This window comes from Cucurbita moschata, unplaced genomic scaffold (assembly GCF_002738365.1).
Source record: "Cucurbita moschata cultivar Rifu unplaced genomic scaffold, Cmos_1.0 Cmo_Scf00005, whole genome shotgun sequence".
Classification (NCBI taxonomy): domain Eukaryota; kingdom Viridiplantae; phylum Streptophyta; class Magnoliopsida; order Cucurbitales; family Cucurbitaceae; genus Cucurbita; species Cucurbita moschata.
The window spans coordinates 3,555,560-3,574,567 of NW_019268521.1; the positions used below are offsets into that span (position 1 = coordinate 3,555,560).

The following is a 19,008-nucleotide window of genomic DNA, read 5'->3' on the forward strand; positions in this document are numbered from 1 at the left end:
TCCACCCAATAGCATCCCATGTCCCTTCATTTAATGCCATGTTTTTTAAAAAAAAAAAATTTTAAATCATCTCTAAATTTTTAAATTTTACACTTTTATTATTACATAATTTTTATTTATTCAGACTATAAATAGATGTTTTAATTTTTAAAATTTTTTAACATACGGATGAAATTGTTCGACTTTCAAAAATAACATCAATATCTTATAAAATTTTTTAGTATTATTTTTTATTTTTTGTTTTTATTGGATTCTTTTTTGTTTTCTTCTTTTTAGTCTTATCTAAGCGGTGAAGAAGATGGATGGAGAAAGCGTCCACATGCATAGTGTCACGGTCAAATTTTTAATGTCAATTGCCTCCCATATATTAAGGTTATATCTGATTTCGTTTGGTTCCGTTTGATTCTAAAGTACCAATTTAGTCTCTCCATTTTTTAGATCTACGTTTATTAAATGTCGAAATTTAGTGTTTAATAACGTTTTAACTTTTTAATGAATACCAAAATTTAACTGTTTGACATCTTGGTAAGGGTGTTTAATTGACGTGTGAATCCAACCAACTCAAACCATCGAGGTTGGGTTGGGTTATATTTTTTTTCAAGCCTAAGTTGGATTTAATTTTTTTTAAAATTGAACATTCACGTCCGTTAGCAAGTAGCTATTTTTTTAATTGGGTCAAACCGACCAACCGGGAAATAGGATTACAATCCAACACTATCTTACTTTTAAAATTATTATGAAGATAAAAAAAAATATTTGACATTTGTAACCAATGTTAGTAATAGTTATTTACTTGTGAATGTTTGATATTTGAGTTTTATAAGATTTTCGTTATTGATATGATATGTATTAGGGATAAGTAAGACTTTTAAAAATAAATTAAAAAAATAACCCGACAATCCGACCCAACCCAAGAATAGAGGGTTGAGTGGGGTTATGAACTCTATTTGAGTTGCTCGAATCACTAGCTCAACCAACCTTATATATCCCGTTGGTCCAAAAAAGTTTCTCAACTCAACCCAATCTAAACCGTACGTACCATATTTTTTTATGCACTAAAATGGTTATACTAAAATTGAATCGATCAAATATTTTTTTATTTAAAATTGATAGAAAAATCAACAGGTACATTCGTCAAGATGTTCATACCATACCAGTACAGTATTTCAATATTTTTGACTTCGACGACGTATAGCGGGTGACAATTTAAGAGATCTTCGATCTGCTGTTGAGGGAATAATTTTGGACAAATTAAATACAGAAGTTTGAAAAATTTGTCTACTTTTCTTCCTTATTATTCAAAGTGAATTTTGAATTTACTTTGAATTTTAGTGAAATTATTTTCTACTTTAGAAAGCCATTTGATAAAGTGTGTGTGTGATTAGATGTAACTTTAAAGAATAATTTATTTTAAAAATATATAAATCTTTTTTAAAATAATTTATTTTTATTTTATAAAAAAATTACTAAATAATAATATTATAACAAATTTACCAAAATTAATCAAATAATAATATTATAATAAATTTACCAAAATTAATTAAATAGTAACAAAAACATTATGGAAATATCTTTTTAAAAATTTATTAAAAAAAATGCTAATAAAGACAAAAACAATTTAAAAAAAAAAATAAATAAATAAACTAACTAATAGCGACTAAAATTAGTGTTCATATGAATCAGGTTAAAATATATATATATTTTCTGACATGGGTTAGATTAAATTTGGTTTTCCTTTTTATTTTTTATTTAATGTGTAGTCACTAGATTTAGTTTTTAATATTGTAAATAAATATTATTTTTGAAAAAAGACAACCCTACCCCTTTGAAGTTGAGTCGAGCTGGGTTATGAACGGTATTTTCGTTGCTCGAGTCTTATCTAAATCAGTGTCACGGTCATGTTTGTTCAAGACCGCAAGTCAAATGTCCCAATCTTGTTTGTCCATGCCCTGTTCAAACCCTTTTTACATGCTTTTATCCTAGTCCGCCTTTACCCTTTTTACATTTGTTAAACCTTTTCGATGTTCGAATCTCTCACGGTTGACTTGTTCGCTTGATTAAAACAAGTGTCACACAATCGCTATCCCGAGAAAGACAAAGACAATTAGCACTTGAGAAGGTTGAATATGACGTTAAAAGGAGCATTGAATGGCAGCAGGTTTCCAGGAAGCACGCAGCAGTCCACAGTCCACACCAAAGTTATTCCATTCCTCTCCAGAAGCTTTGAAACAATCCTCCAAACACCAGCAGCCCCACGTGCCACTCTCACGTGACATCCCTCCTCTTATTTATCTCCTCCAACCCACACTCTTCTAACTCCTCCACTTCCTCCCAAATGGCTCATCGATGGCTCCCCGATTCCACCCTTGTCCCCGCCGCCACCACCCCGCCGCCCTCATCCGATGGGGTCCGTGTCGCCAAGCCCGTCCGGAAGCGCTCCAGAGCCTCTAGACGAACCCCAACCACTTTACTCAACACTGACGCTGCCAATTTCCGAGCCATGGTCCAGCAATTCACTGGCGGCCCTTCCCATACCCTCCACAATTTCGCCGCATTCGACCCAACTCCCGCTGCCTACCATCTCCAACAACCGCCGTATCTCTTCCCCTTCCAAAACCACCCTCCGCCGCACCAACCGCCCTTCATGTTCTCCGCCGGTGAGGGGTTTTTTCTCGAGGGGTCGAGGAGTAACAATAATAGTAATGTTGATTACATGGGGCTGTATGATGGGTCCTCTCTGACGGCTCAGAATCATCGCCCGGCGTAACTCCGGCACGGCGGCGGGATTCGACGGTAGCTTTTTTTTTTTTTTTTTTCTTCTTTTGGAGTGGAGCGTAAAAGAAGTTAGGCACCGAAGTCGTCGATGAGATTTTTTTTTATATATTTTGACCATAGTGTGTGTGTGTCGGAAAGTTGGTGCGAGCGGCACGTCTCTTCTTCACACGTGTGAACTCTTTTCTTTTTTTCTTTTTGAGTACCACGTGTGTACTCTCTCTAATCGCCACGTGACCGTATGAATGCCGTGTTTGGAACTACTTGTTAATTATAAACGTTATTATTATTTTATTATTATTTTTTATAATATTCCACTCCTTGACGCCCCCACCTTCGCTTATTATTATTTTTAATTAATATTATATATATATATATATTCAATTATAAATATAGACGTTTAATTTTTAATTTTGTGTTAAAATATATTTAAGACAATTTTTTAAATAAGTTATTAGTATTAATTACATTTAATGAATAAATAACATGTTTTTACTATGAGTTTTATGAATCTTCTACACTACAACAAGATTTTTTATTCAAATTAGTGAATTTTTCCAAAGTGATTTTATTATTACGAGTCGACTATTAATTTAATGAAATTGAAATATGTTAAAAAAAAAGTAATAACTATTTAATAAATTAGGCATTTTAATAAGTAGTAGTCGACCAAATTTTAAAAGTTTAAATTTAATCGCTTATTTTTTAAAATCAATTATATTTTAGATAAATAAATAATATATTAAGGTCGATTACAAACGTTAATTATTTTTAATTTTTATAATAATTTTAGAAGTAGGATAGAGTACGGTTAAGTTGTAACTCTAGTTTTGGGTTGGTTGGTTGGGTTGACCGACAAAGAAATGTCAACCCAATAGGATGCCGTATAATTTGAGTTGGATAAATCGAATTGGTCGAGTTTTGAGGTAATTCAAACAAGGACGCTAGACTCCGAGGGGGGTGGATTGTGAAATCCCACCTCGGTTAGAGAGAAAGACAAAAACATTTTTCATGAGGGTATAGAAATATTTCCTTAGGGAACGTGTTTTAAAATTGTGATGTTAGCTGTAGTCTTACTGTACAAATGGTATTAGAGCCAGTCATTGATCAATATGCCAATAAGGACGCTGGCTCCCATGGGAGGTGGATTATTAGATGTTACGTCGATTTGAGAGGGAAAATAAACATTCATTATAAGGGTGTGGAACTGAGCGGTGTGCAAGGACGCTGCTGACACCCAAGAAAGTGGATTGTTAAATGTCACACCGGTTGGAGAGGGGAACGAAACATTTCTTATAAGGGCGTGGAAACCTTTTACTAATAGACGCTTTCAAAATCGTGAGGTTGATGGCAATACGTAACCGACCAAAATTAAAATTTTTTTTAAGGATAAAAAATAAAGTGAAAAAAAAAAGAAAAAAAATTTATTGTGAGATAAAAATTGGAAAAATATAAAAAGAAAACAAAGAAATAGGGAGCGAAAATGTCGCGTTGTCGGACGTGCACGCCATATAAGGAGAGTCGAAAAATAAAGAAAAAATAAAATAAAAAAAAATAAGGGAGAAGAAACGCACAACAAAAGTCTGACCGAAGGAGAGGAATGAGAGCAACAGAGAAGAGGAGGAGATTGTAAGGCAATTCGAATGGCGGAGGTGAATCCCGGCGAATCCACCACCACCACTACCACTATCACCACCACCACCACCACCACCACTATCAACGGTTCTCAAAACCATTCGAATTCCGATCAGCCAACGGACCGTCCAGTTCGTGTCTACGCTGATGGGATCTACGATCTCTTCCATTTTGGTCACGCTCGCTCTCTTGAGCAAGCCAAGAAATCGTCCGTTTCATCTTCCATTTTCTTTTCCTTCAGCTTAATTTCTCTTCCTTTTGTTTGTTTATTCATGCTGTGGTGCATTTTTGACTGATCGTTTACGGGGTGGTTTTTACGGTTTCTGATTCTCTTCTATTTAAGCAATTTAGTTCCTCTGTGTTTCCCGGTCCGTAGAATTTGTTGTTTTCTCCTCATTACGAGTTTTCTTCTGATGCATTAGACTGCGTGATTGTTCATACTTAAAGGTTTGTTCACTTGCTGTTACTTGTCCGTGATCTTCTATTGCATCACTTTTTAGTGTTCAGCCTGTTCTTTTGCATTATCTTTAGGATAAATAATTTGTTTAATTGACGAGCTGTGCATATTACTTTTTCTTGTAATTTCAGGTTCCCGAATACCTATCTGCTAGTTGGATGTTGTAATGATGAGACTACCCACAAGTTTAAAGGGAAAACTGTTATGACTGAAGCTGAACGATATGAATCTCTTCGCCATTGCAAGTATGACTTCTTGCTATTACCTGAGTTTTGGATCTTGAAATTTTGCAATAAGTTGCTGTGCATTTGATTCATACGACCGCTAGTTATCCTTTCAATGCAACTGTAGCTATGATGGATTAAAATTGAATTCGCAATGCATCAATATCTGCACGTACTTATAGATTTAATTATGAACGTGGATTCAGTAATAGTCGAATGGATTCTTGAACATGGTTTTATTTAATTTGCTCCTTTTTTCCCCCTTCCTTTTCCATAGGTGGGTGGATGAAGTGATTCCTGATGCACCTTGGGTGATCTCTCAAGAATTTATTGACAAGCACAACATTGACTATGTGGCCCATGATTCTCTTCCGTAAGGATATTATATACTTATCTAAGTGAATCACGAGGGTTAAGTAACTATGAGCATTGGGGTTTATTTCCTTTTTCCCATTTATCTGTGCCTCTACCCATCTAATTGATATATACTGGATGGTAAAGTGTACGAGGAAGAGCTCCATTTTGTTTGTTCATTGTGTATCTATCCGTTCGTATTGAACTTATAAATGGCCTATGTCATCTCATAACTGTATTTTTTCTTTCTTTATATAGTTATGCCGATGCTAGTGGAGCCGGGAAGGATGTTTATGAATTTGTAAGTTCAGAAGATGGGTATATCCATTTGATCAGATTGGTGCTTAGGTATCAGCCACCGCATATGGTTTCATAGATGGGAACTTTTCCTTTGTAGGTTAAAAAGATTGGAAAGTTCAAGGAAACTAAAAGGACAGATGGAATATCAACTTCAGACATTATCATGAGGATTGTTAAAGATTATAATCAGTATGTGCTGCGCAATTTAGACCGTGGTTATTCAAGGAAAGAGCTTGGAGTCAGCTTTGTGAAGGCATGATATGCATCTAGATTTACCTATTTTACTCGGAGAATACTTATCTTGCTAGTCATCCAGGGTATATTATATTGATTTTGCTGCTTAACAAGCAACTAGATGTTGTTGTCTACAATTATCAGGAAAAGAGGCTTAGAGTAAATATGAGATTGAAGAAATTACAGGAGAAAGTTAAGGAACATCAAGAAAAAGTGGGAGAAAAGGTACTCATATCTCATACTTTAATAATAGGCCTATGGATGCAGTTGTAGGAAGCCAGAGATTATATTGTCCGCTTAATCATTCCTCTTATTTTAAATGATGCGATAGTTGTATGTGCACCTTAGGTGTTGCAATATCTTCATGAGATAGCAGGCCAATTTTATTCTTGAAACATTTTTACTAGCTTTTTTCTAAAGGTGTGTCTTATCTTATGTTTGGTGTATTTCTGTTACGACCTGTTAATTAAACATAAGTATCTGGAAAAAAGGTAGAGATCTTCACATTGGAGAAAGCCGAATCTGTTATATTTTAGTCTGTGTATCACGTCTTTATTGGATAAACTTCATATTTATAGAATTTTGTTTTAAATATAATTAGGGGTGTGCATTGTGTACTCTTGGTTATACTTTTGGCACCTTGCCTGGCACTTCGCAAGGCATCCCACTCACATGTGCTATCTTAGTGAGGTTCTTAAGGTTATTATGGTTATCATTATTATTTGGAACATATATCTATATGTCCTCGCCTACAAACTCTAAGCTTTTTCTTTATAATTAGATTTTTTTTTCTCTTACTGATATATCAACCTTCTACTTGCATTTGATGAAGTAGAAACTTATTCATATAAAAAAGATATTCATTTGCTGAAAATATTACTATGTACCTTCCTGTATATAGTCCGTGCCTTACCTTGAGCCTAAAAAGTACAATATCGTAAATTTTCTCAATTTATTTCTTATCTCCTCAGAGCTTTGCTCGCTGTTCACTGTGTCAGTTGCTACATTTTGGTTTTTGTCAATCCTTCCACTTTAAAAAGCATATGACAAGTTCTTATTCTGATAATTTTGTGTCTAATAAGTCTTTAAATTTTAGATGTGTCTAATAAATCCACGAACTTTTGGTTGTGCCTAAAAGGTCATGTCACGATATTAAATTGAACATCTAATAGAACCTTAAACTTTCAATTTTGTTTATAATAGATCTATGAATTTTAAATGTCGAATAGGTTAATGACCTATTAGACACAATTGAAAGTTCAAACATTTATTAGACACTATATTGAAAGTTTAAAAGGATCTATTAAACACAAAATATAAAAACTTGAAAGTTTTAGATTAGGCTTGTACTTTAACCTTATTATTGAGCTATCTATCATTTAGAAGATATGCTTACTTGAATTAGGACATCAAAGCAAAACAGGGAAAAATGACTTGCAAGTAGATATTCCTTTGGTTTTTTATTTCTTGGGGACTTATTCTTAAAACATGATTGGTTCCATATATAAACATTTCTTTTATGATATGGTCTTTTAGAAGAGGATTGTAATCATACATTCATGGAGTTGAATTTATGGTAAGAAAGTTTAATTTTGTGTCAGCTTACTTCCATGCAGGTATTATTACCCTACTTTTTAAAATTTTGCTTTAGATATATTCTAATTCCGAGTTAGCTGAAAATAACTATAATATTTCTTTTAATAACTATCCTTCTTTTGTGGTTCTTTTTTGAAGCATTTAAAAAATTCTATAGGCATGCCTAAAGATACTTATGTAGAAGTATGCAACCTAGTATTTAAGTAACAGAGTGTATATGGATACCTGACTTTTGATATCAGGATTTTGGAAAAACTGGGTAGTTGATATGTACCTCACCTAATATAACAAGTTGATTACCTTTTGTTTTTTTTTTGAAATATATTAGATTTACATTTCATGCAGCATGTAGTTCTTCCATTTAATGGGGTTTCCATGCATTTTCTAAGTTGAAGTTTTTGTTGCATATTTTGCAATTTGCTGTTCCTTCTCGCTCAGTCTGGGGAGCTTTTGTTGGGTGCAGTATGAGCACTGCATCTAAGTTTAAAATGGAAGATTCCTGATAAAACGATGTTGCAACAGAAAATCTGCACCATACAATTTGTTATTGTCCGTGCTTTATATTTCTAATCATTGTTCTTCACTTACTAGATCATGTCTCATATGCTAGGATCCTCATCTGCGCATTGAAGTGGAAAAAACTTTTTGTTCTTAAGTGCTAGCAAGGTCTTTATATTCTTTTATTGTTGAGAATACTTGTTCTTGATTTTGCAGATTCAAACAGTTGCAAAAACTGCCGGTATGCACAGGAATGAGTGGGTGGAAAATGCTGATCGTTGGGTCGCTGGATTTCTTGAGATGTTTGAAGAAGGTTGTCATAAAATGGTAAGTTAACGCACAAATTACCCCTTTTGCATATACGCAGTTAAATTTGACATAGATAAGAACTACACGACGAAACCACACAAACACAAGTTTTGGTGAATCTTGAACTAGAATTATTAATGGGTTGTGCACGATTGTATCTGAACAATCATCGGTCGGTTTAGGGCACGGCCATCCGAGATCGAATTCAAGAGCGGTTGATGGGGGCGCAGCAGCAAAAATATCTATCAAATGGCAAGGACAGTGACTACTCAGACCTTGATGAAGAATATTATTACGACGATGAAGACAATGAAGAATATTACGACGATGACGACGATGACTTCTATGAAGAATTTGAGAAAGATGAAAAGAAAAGGTAAACACGGCTTTACGTCGAGTTTGAATGCGTGTGGTCGCATGCATAGTTTGGTACTTGTTCGCGGATTCTACAGTATATTGCTTTGCCTGCTATATTGATTAGTTGCAGATGGTAAAATATAATGGTAAAATATAACTGCTAGTAGTTGCCAAAGCCCAAAAAAAAGTAAAAAGGGCAGTTGGTGGTAAGCTCAGGAACCATTTCTTTTACATGACCCCTTAAGATATATGTTTTTTGTGCATATGATGGATCAAAATTTTCCCTGGAAGATTGTAAAACAGGTTGACATGAAAGGCCTTTTTTGGTTTTGTTGAATCATTGTAACTCTAAGTTTGAACTTTTGGCTCTCTTGTTTGTAGGTCAAATGTAAGAGTGTGATGAATATGGTTTGACATTATATATTTCTCTTTTTTTTTTTTTTTTTTTTTAATTTTTTAAATGGCAAACTCGAGATTGTTCCATGTGTCGAACAATGTGATCATGTGATCAAGTAAGCTTATTATCTGAGCCAGGTTTTAAGTTCCCAAAATTGGGATGACAAAATGCTAAATATAAATACATAAATAAGACAAAAAAACCTTTTTTTCGAGGTCTTAAAAGAGCTTATATATACACATTTTTATATTGTATATATATAAGATAAACATGGACTTTATAACTTCATATCGAACAACTCTACACTGCACATCAAGCTCTCTAAATTGTAGACTAAATAACACGAGGCTTATAGCGTGTCGAACGCTGTTTATTGTATACTAGAATGCTTGAAGTCGTATGTTCTAACAAGTACTTGAAGTGATTTTGGGTGGGAAGATTGGTACGAGTTTCAAGCCCATATGGCAAGTAAAGACATCAAAGCAGCTCCAAGAATAAGAGCAACATTGGCAAAGAATTGAAGCTTTGCATTGCTCTGCATTCTAAGGCTCATAAAATCAGCAGCCAGAAAGTCCACAAGAGCCATATAGATTAAGATACCAGCGGAGGCTGCATTCAGAATCCCCTCAACTATGAGTGCTTTTGGGCTATCTTCGTCGTAGCTGTTGGTTACTCCAATGCCTATTGCTATCCCAATTGGCGTTGTCAGGCAGAAGAAAACTGCCATTATCACCGCTGCCCTGGTTCTGAGCTTTGCCTGGGCGATGCATCCTCCTAGGCCCATACCTTCAAATAACTGATGAAAAGTGATGGCCGCCACAAGAGGTTTTATTGTACTTGGAGTTTCAGAAACACCCATACCAATCCCTATAATTACCGAATGTACCACAATTCCAAGCTCTAGTACCTGAGAGATCACCCGATGCCGGAGAATCTCCGTGGATGATCCGACGACTTTGGCAGAGCCATGAGCGTGACATGCAGGATGCATCTCTCCATCGCCGTCCGTCTCAGGCTGAGCCTTATTCAGATTCAGTCGAGTGAAATAAGAACTGGCACCGGCGTCCACCATCAAAGTGGCAATGGCAGCCACCATAGACACCAAGCCGGTGAACGGAAACTTCGCCCAAGGATTCTGTTTCAGTTTCGGCGACGTCAGATTCTCGTAGGCATCAGGAAGGACGTGGATGAATCCGGTGGCCAATATGACACCAGCCGCGAAGGCTTTAACGACAAAGAAAATATCCTTGTCCGGACTCAACGCCGGCAATGCCCTCCCGAGTAAGGGAATAAACACCCCAAGGATTCCAGCGAGAAGAATCGTAGCTATGGCGACGATTTTGTATTTGAGGGCTAGGGTTTTGTTTCGAACGCCTCCGTCTTCTTCTTCTTCAGGACATTGGCAGCCTGCAGCAATCACTGAAGGAATAAGTAGAATAAACAGAGAGAGAAAAGCGGGAAGAAGACGGTGAAGCTTGAAGTCCGCCATTGCCATGGTGAATCGAAGCAACTTCGAAACTGAGGGAAAGAAACGCAGACATTTTGGGATTTTAAAGACTCATTAGACTTCAAATTTTTCGAATGTGGATGTTCTGTAATTTTCTTACTTTCCAACTTTGCCCTCGAGGTTTCTTGCATTTTAGTCCCTATATTTGGAAAGAAGAGAAGATAGAAGGGATAAAAGAGTAAATTTTGAATTTTAAATTTTATGTTTAATAATAAACTTCACATAATTGAAAAATAAAATTACTATAACTGTTTAACCGATTATGATTAAAATTTTAATTAAGTTTAAGATTTATTAAAAATAGGAAAACTAAAACTAAACCCATTGGCCGTTAGATATTAAAAATAAACCCGTTAGATATTTAGTAATAAACCTGTTATATGTTAATTATTAAAGTTTGTTAGTCTCAGACACTATAAATATTAATGAAATGTTAATGTTGTTAGTCGTAGACACTACAAATATCAATAGAATGTTAAAGTTGTTAATCCTAGACACTATAAATATTAATGGAATGTTAAAGTTGTTAGCGGTAGACACTATATATCAATGGACTGTTAAAGTAAACCTCGTAGACTCTATAAATATGAACGGAATGTTAACTATTTTTTGGTTTGGATCTTTCAAATCATTCCGGTGGAGGCTTGGAACTATTAAGAATGATGCTCTAATGTGATGTGAGGTTAAGAATGAGAAACCGAAGTGTGGGATAGAAAGTCTGAGAAATATATAGGTGGGATTGAAAGTAGCAATCGAATCTAAAGTTGATTTTTGATTAATGTTTTAAATAGGATACAAGCTATCGACTAAATCCTATAAATAAGATAAAATATACTCCTAATCAAACATGAAGATAACCTAAAATATATCAAATATACTATTGACTAATTCCAATACTCTCTGCTTAAGTTGGAGAGTGTAAGTCAAAGAACTAACACTCTGACTTGTCTTGGAGGAGAAAGTGTAAGTCAATAACACTTTTATCTTGTGAATAGTGAAAATCTCTGCCAAATTAACTCTAAACAAGTATTTGCTGATGATTTGGACACATTGATTTGCTTTTTAGATCTAACTTTTCTTTACGACAAGAATGATAGCCAAATTTTGTTAATCCATTCCCAGCAAACTCACTCCTAGTTTCTTCTCCAACAAGGACAAGGCCGTTTGGTTTCATAACCATATTAAGAGATTTAGATAGTCGGTGGAGCTATTGACAAACCCCTCTAGAGGAGGATTCGTGTCACATATGACTCTTTTTGCCTCAACGTGCATGCCCCCGACCTATGATATCCTCGATCAGCTCGACCCCAACTAGTGATACTCCCGGTTAGCTCGTCTTCCTTCTCCATTCCAGATTTTGATTCTGTTTTTCTGAAAGAGATTGGTGGAGGTAAGATTTTATGATATCAACAACATTATTCACCCAAATTAACCAACAAAAACAAAAACCATTTAAGATATTTCATAGGATGATAAATAACAAAAATCATTTGAAATTCACATTTAAAATCAAACACAGAAGCAAACTTTGAAGCTGTTCCATTTATGAATGCTGCAATCATGAGATAGTATAAGAAAATTAGTAAAAATAAGAATTGAATTTATAACTTGATAGCACACAACTCTACACTTCACATCAAGCTCTCTAAATGTAGACTAAACAACACAAGATTTATCCTCTACTCAAACGCTCTCTCCTTCTTCGTGTCCTGTTTCAAGCCCATATGGCAAGTAAAGACATCGAAGCAGCTCCAAGAACGAGAAAAATATTAGCAATGAATTGAAGCTTTGTATTGGTCTGCATTCTAAGGCTCATAAAATCAGCAGCCAGAAGATCCACAAGAGCCATATAAATTAAGATACCAGAGGAGGCTGCATTCAAAATCCCCTCTACTATCAGTGCTGTTGGGCTATCTTCGTCGTAGCTGTTGGTTACTCCGATGCCTATTGCTATCCCAATTGGCGTTGTCAGGCAGAAGAAAACTGCCATTATCACCGCTGCCCTGGTTCTGAGCTTTGCCTGGGCGATGCATCCTCCTAGGCCCATACCTTCAAATAACTGATGAAAAGTGATGGCCGCCACAAGAGGTTTTATTGTACTTGGAGTCTCAGAAACACCCATACCAATCCCTATAATTACAGAGTGTACCACAACTCCAAGCTCTAATACCTGAGAGATCACCCGATGCCGGAGAATCTCCGTGGATGATCCGACGAATTCGGCAGAGGCATGAGCGTGGTGACCTACAGGATGCGTCTCTTCATCGGCATTCGACTCAGATTGAGCCTTATGCAGATGAAGCCTAGTGTAATAAGAACTGGCACCGGCGTCCACCATCAAAGTGGCAATGGCAGCCAGCATAGACACCAAGCCAGTGAACGGAAACTTCGCCCAAGGATTCTCTTTAAGTTTCGGCGACGTCAGATTCTCGTAGGCATCAGGAAGGACATGGATGAATCCGGTGGCCAATATGACACCAGCCGCGAAGGCTTTAACGACAAAGAAAATATCCTTGTCAGGACTCAACGCCGGAAATACCTTCCCGAGTAAGGGAGCAAACGTCCCAAGGATTCCAGCAAGGAGAATGGTAGCTATGGCGATGATTTTGTATTTTAGGGCTAGGGTTTTGTTCCGAACGCCTCCCTCTTCTTCCTCTTCAGGACATTGGCAGCCTGCAGCTATGATTGAAGGAGTAACTAGAATAGACAGAAGGAGAAAAGCTGGAAGAAGACATTGAAGCTTGAAGTTCATCATTGCCATGGCTAATCGGAGCAATTTGGAAACTGAAGAAAAGAGGCAGATATTTGGGGATTTTAAAGACTGCAAGGACAACGGATTAGCCATCGCCAAACCATGTCGACATCAAAACATCAAACTGCCCGCACTGCGGTAAGACCCGAGATTTTCCAAATGTGGACGTACTTTTTTTAATTTCCAACTTTGCCCTCGAATTTTCCCTAGGTTTGGAGAAAAGAGTAAATTATCAATTTAATTAATTAACCTTCACAATTTATTATTAACCTATATTTTTATATTTGAAATTTTACTATAAACCTCACATTATAGGAAAATAAAATTATTAGTCAAAATTTTGAAAATGAAATCATTAAGGTTTTATTTTTCTAATTATTATTATTTTTTTTTTTTTAAGAAATAACTCAAAGATGATATAAAAAAATAGTTAATTCAAAATAATAAACTATTACCAACCACTCAAACCGTTAGAAAATGTAATGGGTGGTTTCACCGTCCCTATCTCACCAGCAAACTCAATCATTTTCACAGTCTAGGATCAAATTGTTACGACTATTAAATTTTGTAAATAACATTTATAACTATTTTCCCCGACCTATCATAAAGAGAATTACAATGGAAGCGAAGAAAAATGGTAAAAAATAAAAAATAAAATGAGAATTATATTATAGAAATAATAAAAAGGAACAAATTTCAAAATTTATTATTATCATGCAGAAAAATAATATGTAATGTAATAATAATAAAAAATAATAAACCCATAAATTTTCCTTTCTTAAAAAAAAATTTATTATAAATATAATAATATGTAATAGTAATATAATTAATTTTCTTTTTTTTTTCATCAAAATTTCACAAATTCACGGTTGTAGGTTAGTTATTTTCTATTTCATGATTTTCGACTATAATTTAGCTTGAGAGTGATTTAAAATGGGTTGTATTGAGACTAATAATTATTAATAATTAAACGTTGATTTGTAATTATCCAAACATTAATATTAAGTGTATTTACAGTATTTTGTTGATTTTTTTAAGTTATAATAAAAATGTCGATTCATTGAATGTTAAAGTTGTAGATACTATAATATCATATATATTATGAATATTAATAAAACGTTGAATATGTTAGCTATCGTCCATAAATATGGTAGGTACTATAAATATCAATAAAAATAACACGCTTATTCGATAATCCACCCATTAAAACGGATGACAAAATATATACAATTAGAATAAATGGAAAGCCCGTTTTTAGAAGTTATTATTATTATTATTATTTAGTATTTTTATCTGGTACAAATTATATATTATTTAATAGATAAATCTGGCGTAAATAAGCTTAGTGGAACATATTTAATAGATAAATCTGGCTGAAATAAATTTAGTTGATCATATGATCTAACATTTTTAAATATGTACGACACTTTAGAAGATGGATACTATTATAACTACGGTGGAACACATGAATATGATTTTAATTTTTTTAAATTATTAATTTTTAAAAAATAACTCGAAAATGATAATTAATACAATAAATATATAAAAAAATAATTCAATTCAAAACATAAGATACACTAAATTACAATAATAGTTTTAAAATTAAATAGTAAAATGTTAGAAAATATAACATTATAGTTCTGGATGGGTCATTATAAGCTTAGTTTGAATAAAAAAAAAAAAAATTTTACCTTTTTTTCTCATATCATAGTCAAACTGCTACACCACTCTTTCTACGAGTTCAAGAGTAAACTCATTTATTTCTGCGGCTGATGATCAAATTGTTACAAGTATTGAATTTTGTAAAGAATTCACTGTAACTCTCGTTCATTTACAAGTTCATCTGTCATAACTATTTTCTTACCGTACCATGAAATATCTCTGAACGTAGAGAATAATAATGGAAGTTTTAAAAAATTAAACATCAAACCATTATAAAGTCGTGTTGAAAAAACCGGACAAATAAATTGTATTAAAAGAGATGGGGAGATATAAAATAAAATAAAATAATAATAATAATAATAATAATAATAATAATAATAATAATAATAATAAGGAGAAGAAGAAACCTTTTACAATTTATTATTATTATTATTATAAATAATAATAATAATATAACTAACACATAAATTTTAAAATTTTAAAATTTATTATAAATATAATAATAACAATAACAGGAATAACAACTTTTTCAAATAATATATTATGGAACAGTAATATAGTTAATTTTTTTTAATCAAAATTTCACAAATTATTATTCTTTCAAAGTTCAAAATGTGATAACTTGATGTCAATTCAACGATTATGTCACTAGGTCGGTTATTTTCTATTTTATCTCGTTTCAACTCTAACCGCTTTGATTTGATTTGAGTGATTAAAAGGTTAGAATTGTTATTCCCAACTTTACACTATGACAATTCAAAATACTAATAATTGTTAATAAGAGAACGTAAGTTTGTTATCATCAAATCATCAATATTATGTGTATTTACAGTATTTTGTTGATTGTTCTTAGATATAAGAAAAAATGTTGATTCATTGAATGTTAAAATTGTAGAAGCGGTCAATATTCATTATGAATATCAATGAAATGTTAAATTTGTTAGCTTCAAGTTTGCGAAGACTTGGAAAAACGTTTTTTTTTCTTTTATTTATTTATTAATTAGTTAGTATTTTGCAATTTCAATTTGGTACACATTATTTTTATTTATTACTTGATCCTGTGATCTAACACCAACCACTCTACGTATGACCACTCTAGATGAAGGGATGAAGGGTGGAGGATTTTAACTTTTTTAATTCTTAATTTTTTAAAAACTAACTAAAAATGATAATTAATACTAGTCGATAATTATACATGTTGTACTAAATTACAATAATAATTTTAAAATATAACATCATAGTTCTATAATGGTTTTGTCAAACTCACTTGTAAATTTGAATAAATAATTTTTTTTTACACCTGGATCATAGCTCAACGCTATTCTACTCTTTTTGCGAGTTCAAGAACAAACTCTATCGCTCATGATCAAGCTGTTACAAATATTTGAATTTTGTCAATAACACAACACAATTGTATAGATTTGCCTATTTACTCCCAATAAAATAAAAAAATATAATGAAGAAAAAATAAAATTGGAAAGTGGGAAAATTTTAGAAAATTGTGGACAAGTGGACGAAAAATAAAAATAAAAAAATAAAATAATGTGATAAAGGAAACTTTTCAAAATATATTTTATATTTTTTTTTAAATATAATAATATAATATAAAAATAATAAAAATGGATAGTAAACCGACTAATTTCAAAATTTATTATTATTATTATTTAAATAATAAAAAATAATAATGTGGGTAATAAATATAATAATCAATCGATGGAATATTCTATAACCAATAGCCCACAAATTGAAGAACAAATAAATATAAATATTAATAAAAATAATAAAGTAGACACTATGAATATTAATAGAATTTTGGATAGCTGAATTGGTACTCTATAAATATCCATAAATATTAGATAGCCCACACCCACATCAAGGGAAGAACATATAAATATAATAGTAAATAACCTACATACTCCAATTCAAGATCAGAACATAGCCCACCAATTCAAGAACCAACCAAACAAGAAAGCCAAAAGTTCAAACTTGATCAAAATCAGCACTCAACAATTCTATGCGAATCTGTGAATTCAGCTCAAATGAAGAAGTTTGAGATGGTTTCCATACCTGCCCCAGGAATGGGTCACCTTGCATCCACAGTAGAAATGGCCAATGTTCTTGTCACTCGAGATCCCGTCTCTCTGTCACGGTGCTCGTCATGAAGCTGCCCTACGATCTCAAAGTTGCTGAATGTATCGACTCATTTTCTATGTGTTTCATAGGCAAATCTATACAATTCATCGTCCCTTCTAGAAGAAAGTAAAAAGGGCTTCATTGTGCTGGTTGAAAGCTACAAAACTTATGTCAGAGAGGCTGTCGCCAACTTGGCTTTTAGTGTTCATCTTAGAGAGCTTTACGACCAGAATGATATCAATGAGGACGTGGAACAGTTGCTGAACTCGGATACTGAGTTCATTACTTTGCCAAATTTTGCTAATCCCATTCCCAGTAAACTCATTCCTAGTCTATCCTCCAACAAGGACAAGGCCGTTTGGTTTTCATAACCATATTAAGAGATTTAGATTGCAGGTGGAGCTATTGGCACACCCCTCTATAGGAGGATTCGTGTCACATTGTGGTTGAAACTCGATTATAGAAAGTGTATGGCACTGAGTGGCGATGGCGACATGACCTATGCACGCCGAGCAACAATTCAACGCCTTTGAGATGGTGAAGGAATTCGTATAGAATTACTTTTGGTGAAGAAGATTGGTGAGTGCAGAAGAGATAAAGAGTGGGATCAGGACATTGATGGGAGAAGAAAGTAATGAGATAAGGAAGAAAGTGAAAGCCAAAAGTGAAGAGAGTAGGAAAAGTGTGAAGGAAGGAGGATCCTCCTTTATCTCATTAGGCAAATTTATAGACAACGTTTTGGCCAACTCGCCTGGAGGAGGAAACTAAAGGATTCAGTTTCATGTGCTTAAAATATATACATAGATTTTGTGTACCTCCATCACAGATGACACTCTTCGCCTCAATGTGCATGCCCCCGACCTATCATATCGTTGATTAGCTCGACCCCGACTCGTGATAATCCTGGTTGGCTCATCTTCCTTCTCCATTCCAGATTTTGGTTCTGTTTCCTGAAGGAGATTGCTCGAGGTAAGATTTTATGATATCAACAAATTTATTCAGTCAAATTAACAAAGAAAAACAAAAACTGTTCAAGTATTTCACATGATGATAAATAACAAGGATCATTTAAAATTCACATTCACAATCAAGCAAACTTTGAAGCTACACTCAAATCGAAGTAGTAAACACAACAATTTGAATAGTATAGTACAATGTATATATATATATATATATATATACAAATTTATATTGTATATATATAAGATAAACACAGACTTCATAACTTCATATCAAACAACTCTACACTTCACATCAAGCTCTCTAAATTGCAGACTAGACAACAGAAGACTTATTGCATGTCGAACGCTGTTTATTCTATTACTAGAATGCTTGAAGTCATATGTTCTAACAAGTACTTGAAGTGATTTTGGGTGGGAAGATTGGTATGAGTTTTCAAGCCCATATGGCAAGTAAAGACATCAAAGCAGCTCCAAGAATAAGAGCAACATCGGCAAAGAATTGAAGCTTTGCATTGCGCTGCATTCTAAGGCTCATAAAATCAGCAGCCAGAAAATCCACAAGAGCCATATACATTAAGATACCAGCGGAGGCTGCGTTCAGAATCCCCTCAACTATGAGTGCTTTTGGGCTATCTTCGTCGTAGCTGTTGGTTACTCCAATGCCTGTTGCTATCCCAATTGGCGTTGTCAGGCAGAAGAAAACTGCCATTATCACCGCTGCCCTGGTTCTGAGCTTTGCCTGGGCGATGCATCCTCCTAGGCCCATACCTTCAAATAACTGATGAAAAGTGATGGCCGCCACAAGAGGTTTTATTGTACTTGGAGTTTCAGAAACACCCATACCAATCCCTATAATTAC

General features: G+C 33.9%; 5 protein-coding genes across 5 annotated transcripts; 2 read left to right on the forward strand and 3 right to left on the reverse strand.

Annotated features, from left to right (window-relative positions):
- The first annotated feature begins 2,273 nt into the window (after positions 1 to 2,273).
- Positions 2,274 to 3,075, forward strand: LOC111442869 (VQ motif-containing protein 22-like). Its single transcript, XM_023080427.1, has one exon. The coding sequence runs from the start codon at positions 2,336 to 2,338 to the stop codon at positions 2,765 to 2,767; it is 432 nt and encodes a 143-aa protein (XP_022936195.1). The 5' UTR covers positions 2,274 to 2,335; the 3' UTR covers positions 2,768 to 3,075.
- Positions 3,076 to 4,321: 1,246 nt separating this feature from the next.
- On the forward strand, positions 4,322 to 9,159 carry LOC111442868 (choline-phosphate cytidylyltransferase 2-like). Its single transcript, XM_023080425.1, has 8 exons — positions 4,322 to 4,615; positions 4,996 to 5,109; positions 5,366 to 5,461; positions 5,701 to 5,743; positions 5,840 to 5,995; positions 6,121 to 6,201; positions 8,287 to 8,397; positions 8,562 to 9,159. Exons 1-8 carry the CDS (start codon positions 4,416 to 4,418, stop codon positions 8,757 to 8,759), a joined length of 999 nt encoding a protein of 332 aa, XP_022936193.1. The 5' UTR covers positions 4,322 to 4,415; the 3' UTR covers positions 8,760 to 9,159.
- Positions 9,160 to 9,389: 230 nt separating this feature from the next.
- On the reverse strand, positions 9,390 to 10,637 carry LOC111443235 (zinc transporter 3-like). Its single transcript, XM_023080960.1, has one exon. The coding sequence runs from the start codon at positions 10,626 to 10,628 to the stop codon at positions 9,585 to 9,587; it is 1,044 nt and encodes a 347-aa protein (XP_022936728.1). The 5' UTR covers positions 10,629 to 10,637; the 3' UTR covers positions 9,390 to 9,584.
- Positions 10,638 to 12,261: 1,624 nt separating this feature from the next.
- Positions 12,262 to 13,501, reverse strand: LOC111443233 (zinc transporter 3-like). Its single transcript, XM_023080958.1, has one exon. The coding sequence runs from the start codon at positions 13,483 to 13,485 to the stop codon at positions 12,355 to 12,357; it is 1,131 nt and encodes a 376-aa protein (XP_022936726.1). The 5' UTR covers positions 13,486 to 13,501; the 3' UTR covers positions 12,262 to 12,354.
- Positions 13,502 to 18,061: 4,560 nt separating this feature from the next.
- LOC111443236 (zinc transporter 9-like) lies at positions 18,062 to 18,997 on the reverse strand. Its single transcript, XM_023080961.1, has 2 exons — positions 18,732 to 18,997; positions 18,062 to 18,137 (listed from the first exon to the last, which is right to left on the reverse strand). The coding sequence occupies exons 1-2, from the start codon at positions 18,988 to 18,990 to the stop codon at positions 18,100 to 18,102; spliced, it is 297 nt and encodes a 98-aa protein (XP_022936729.1). The 5' UTR covers positions 18,991 to 18,997; the 3' UTR covers positions 18,062 to 18,099.
- Positions 18,998 to 19,008: the final 11 nt, after the last annotated feature.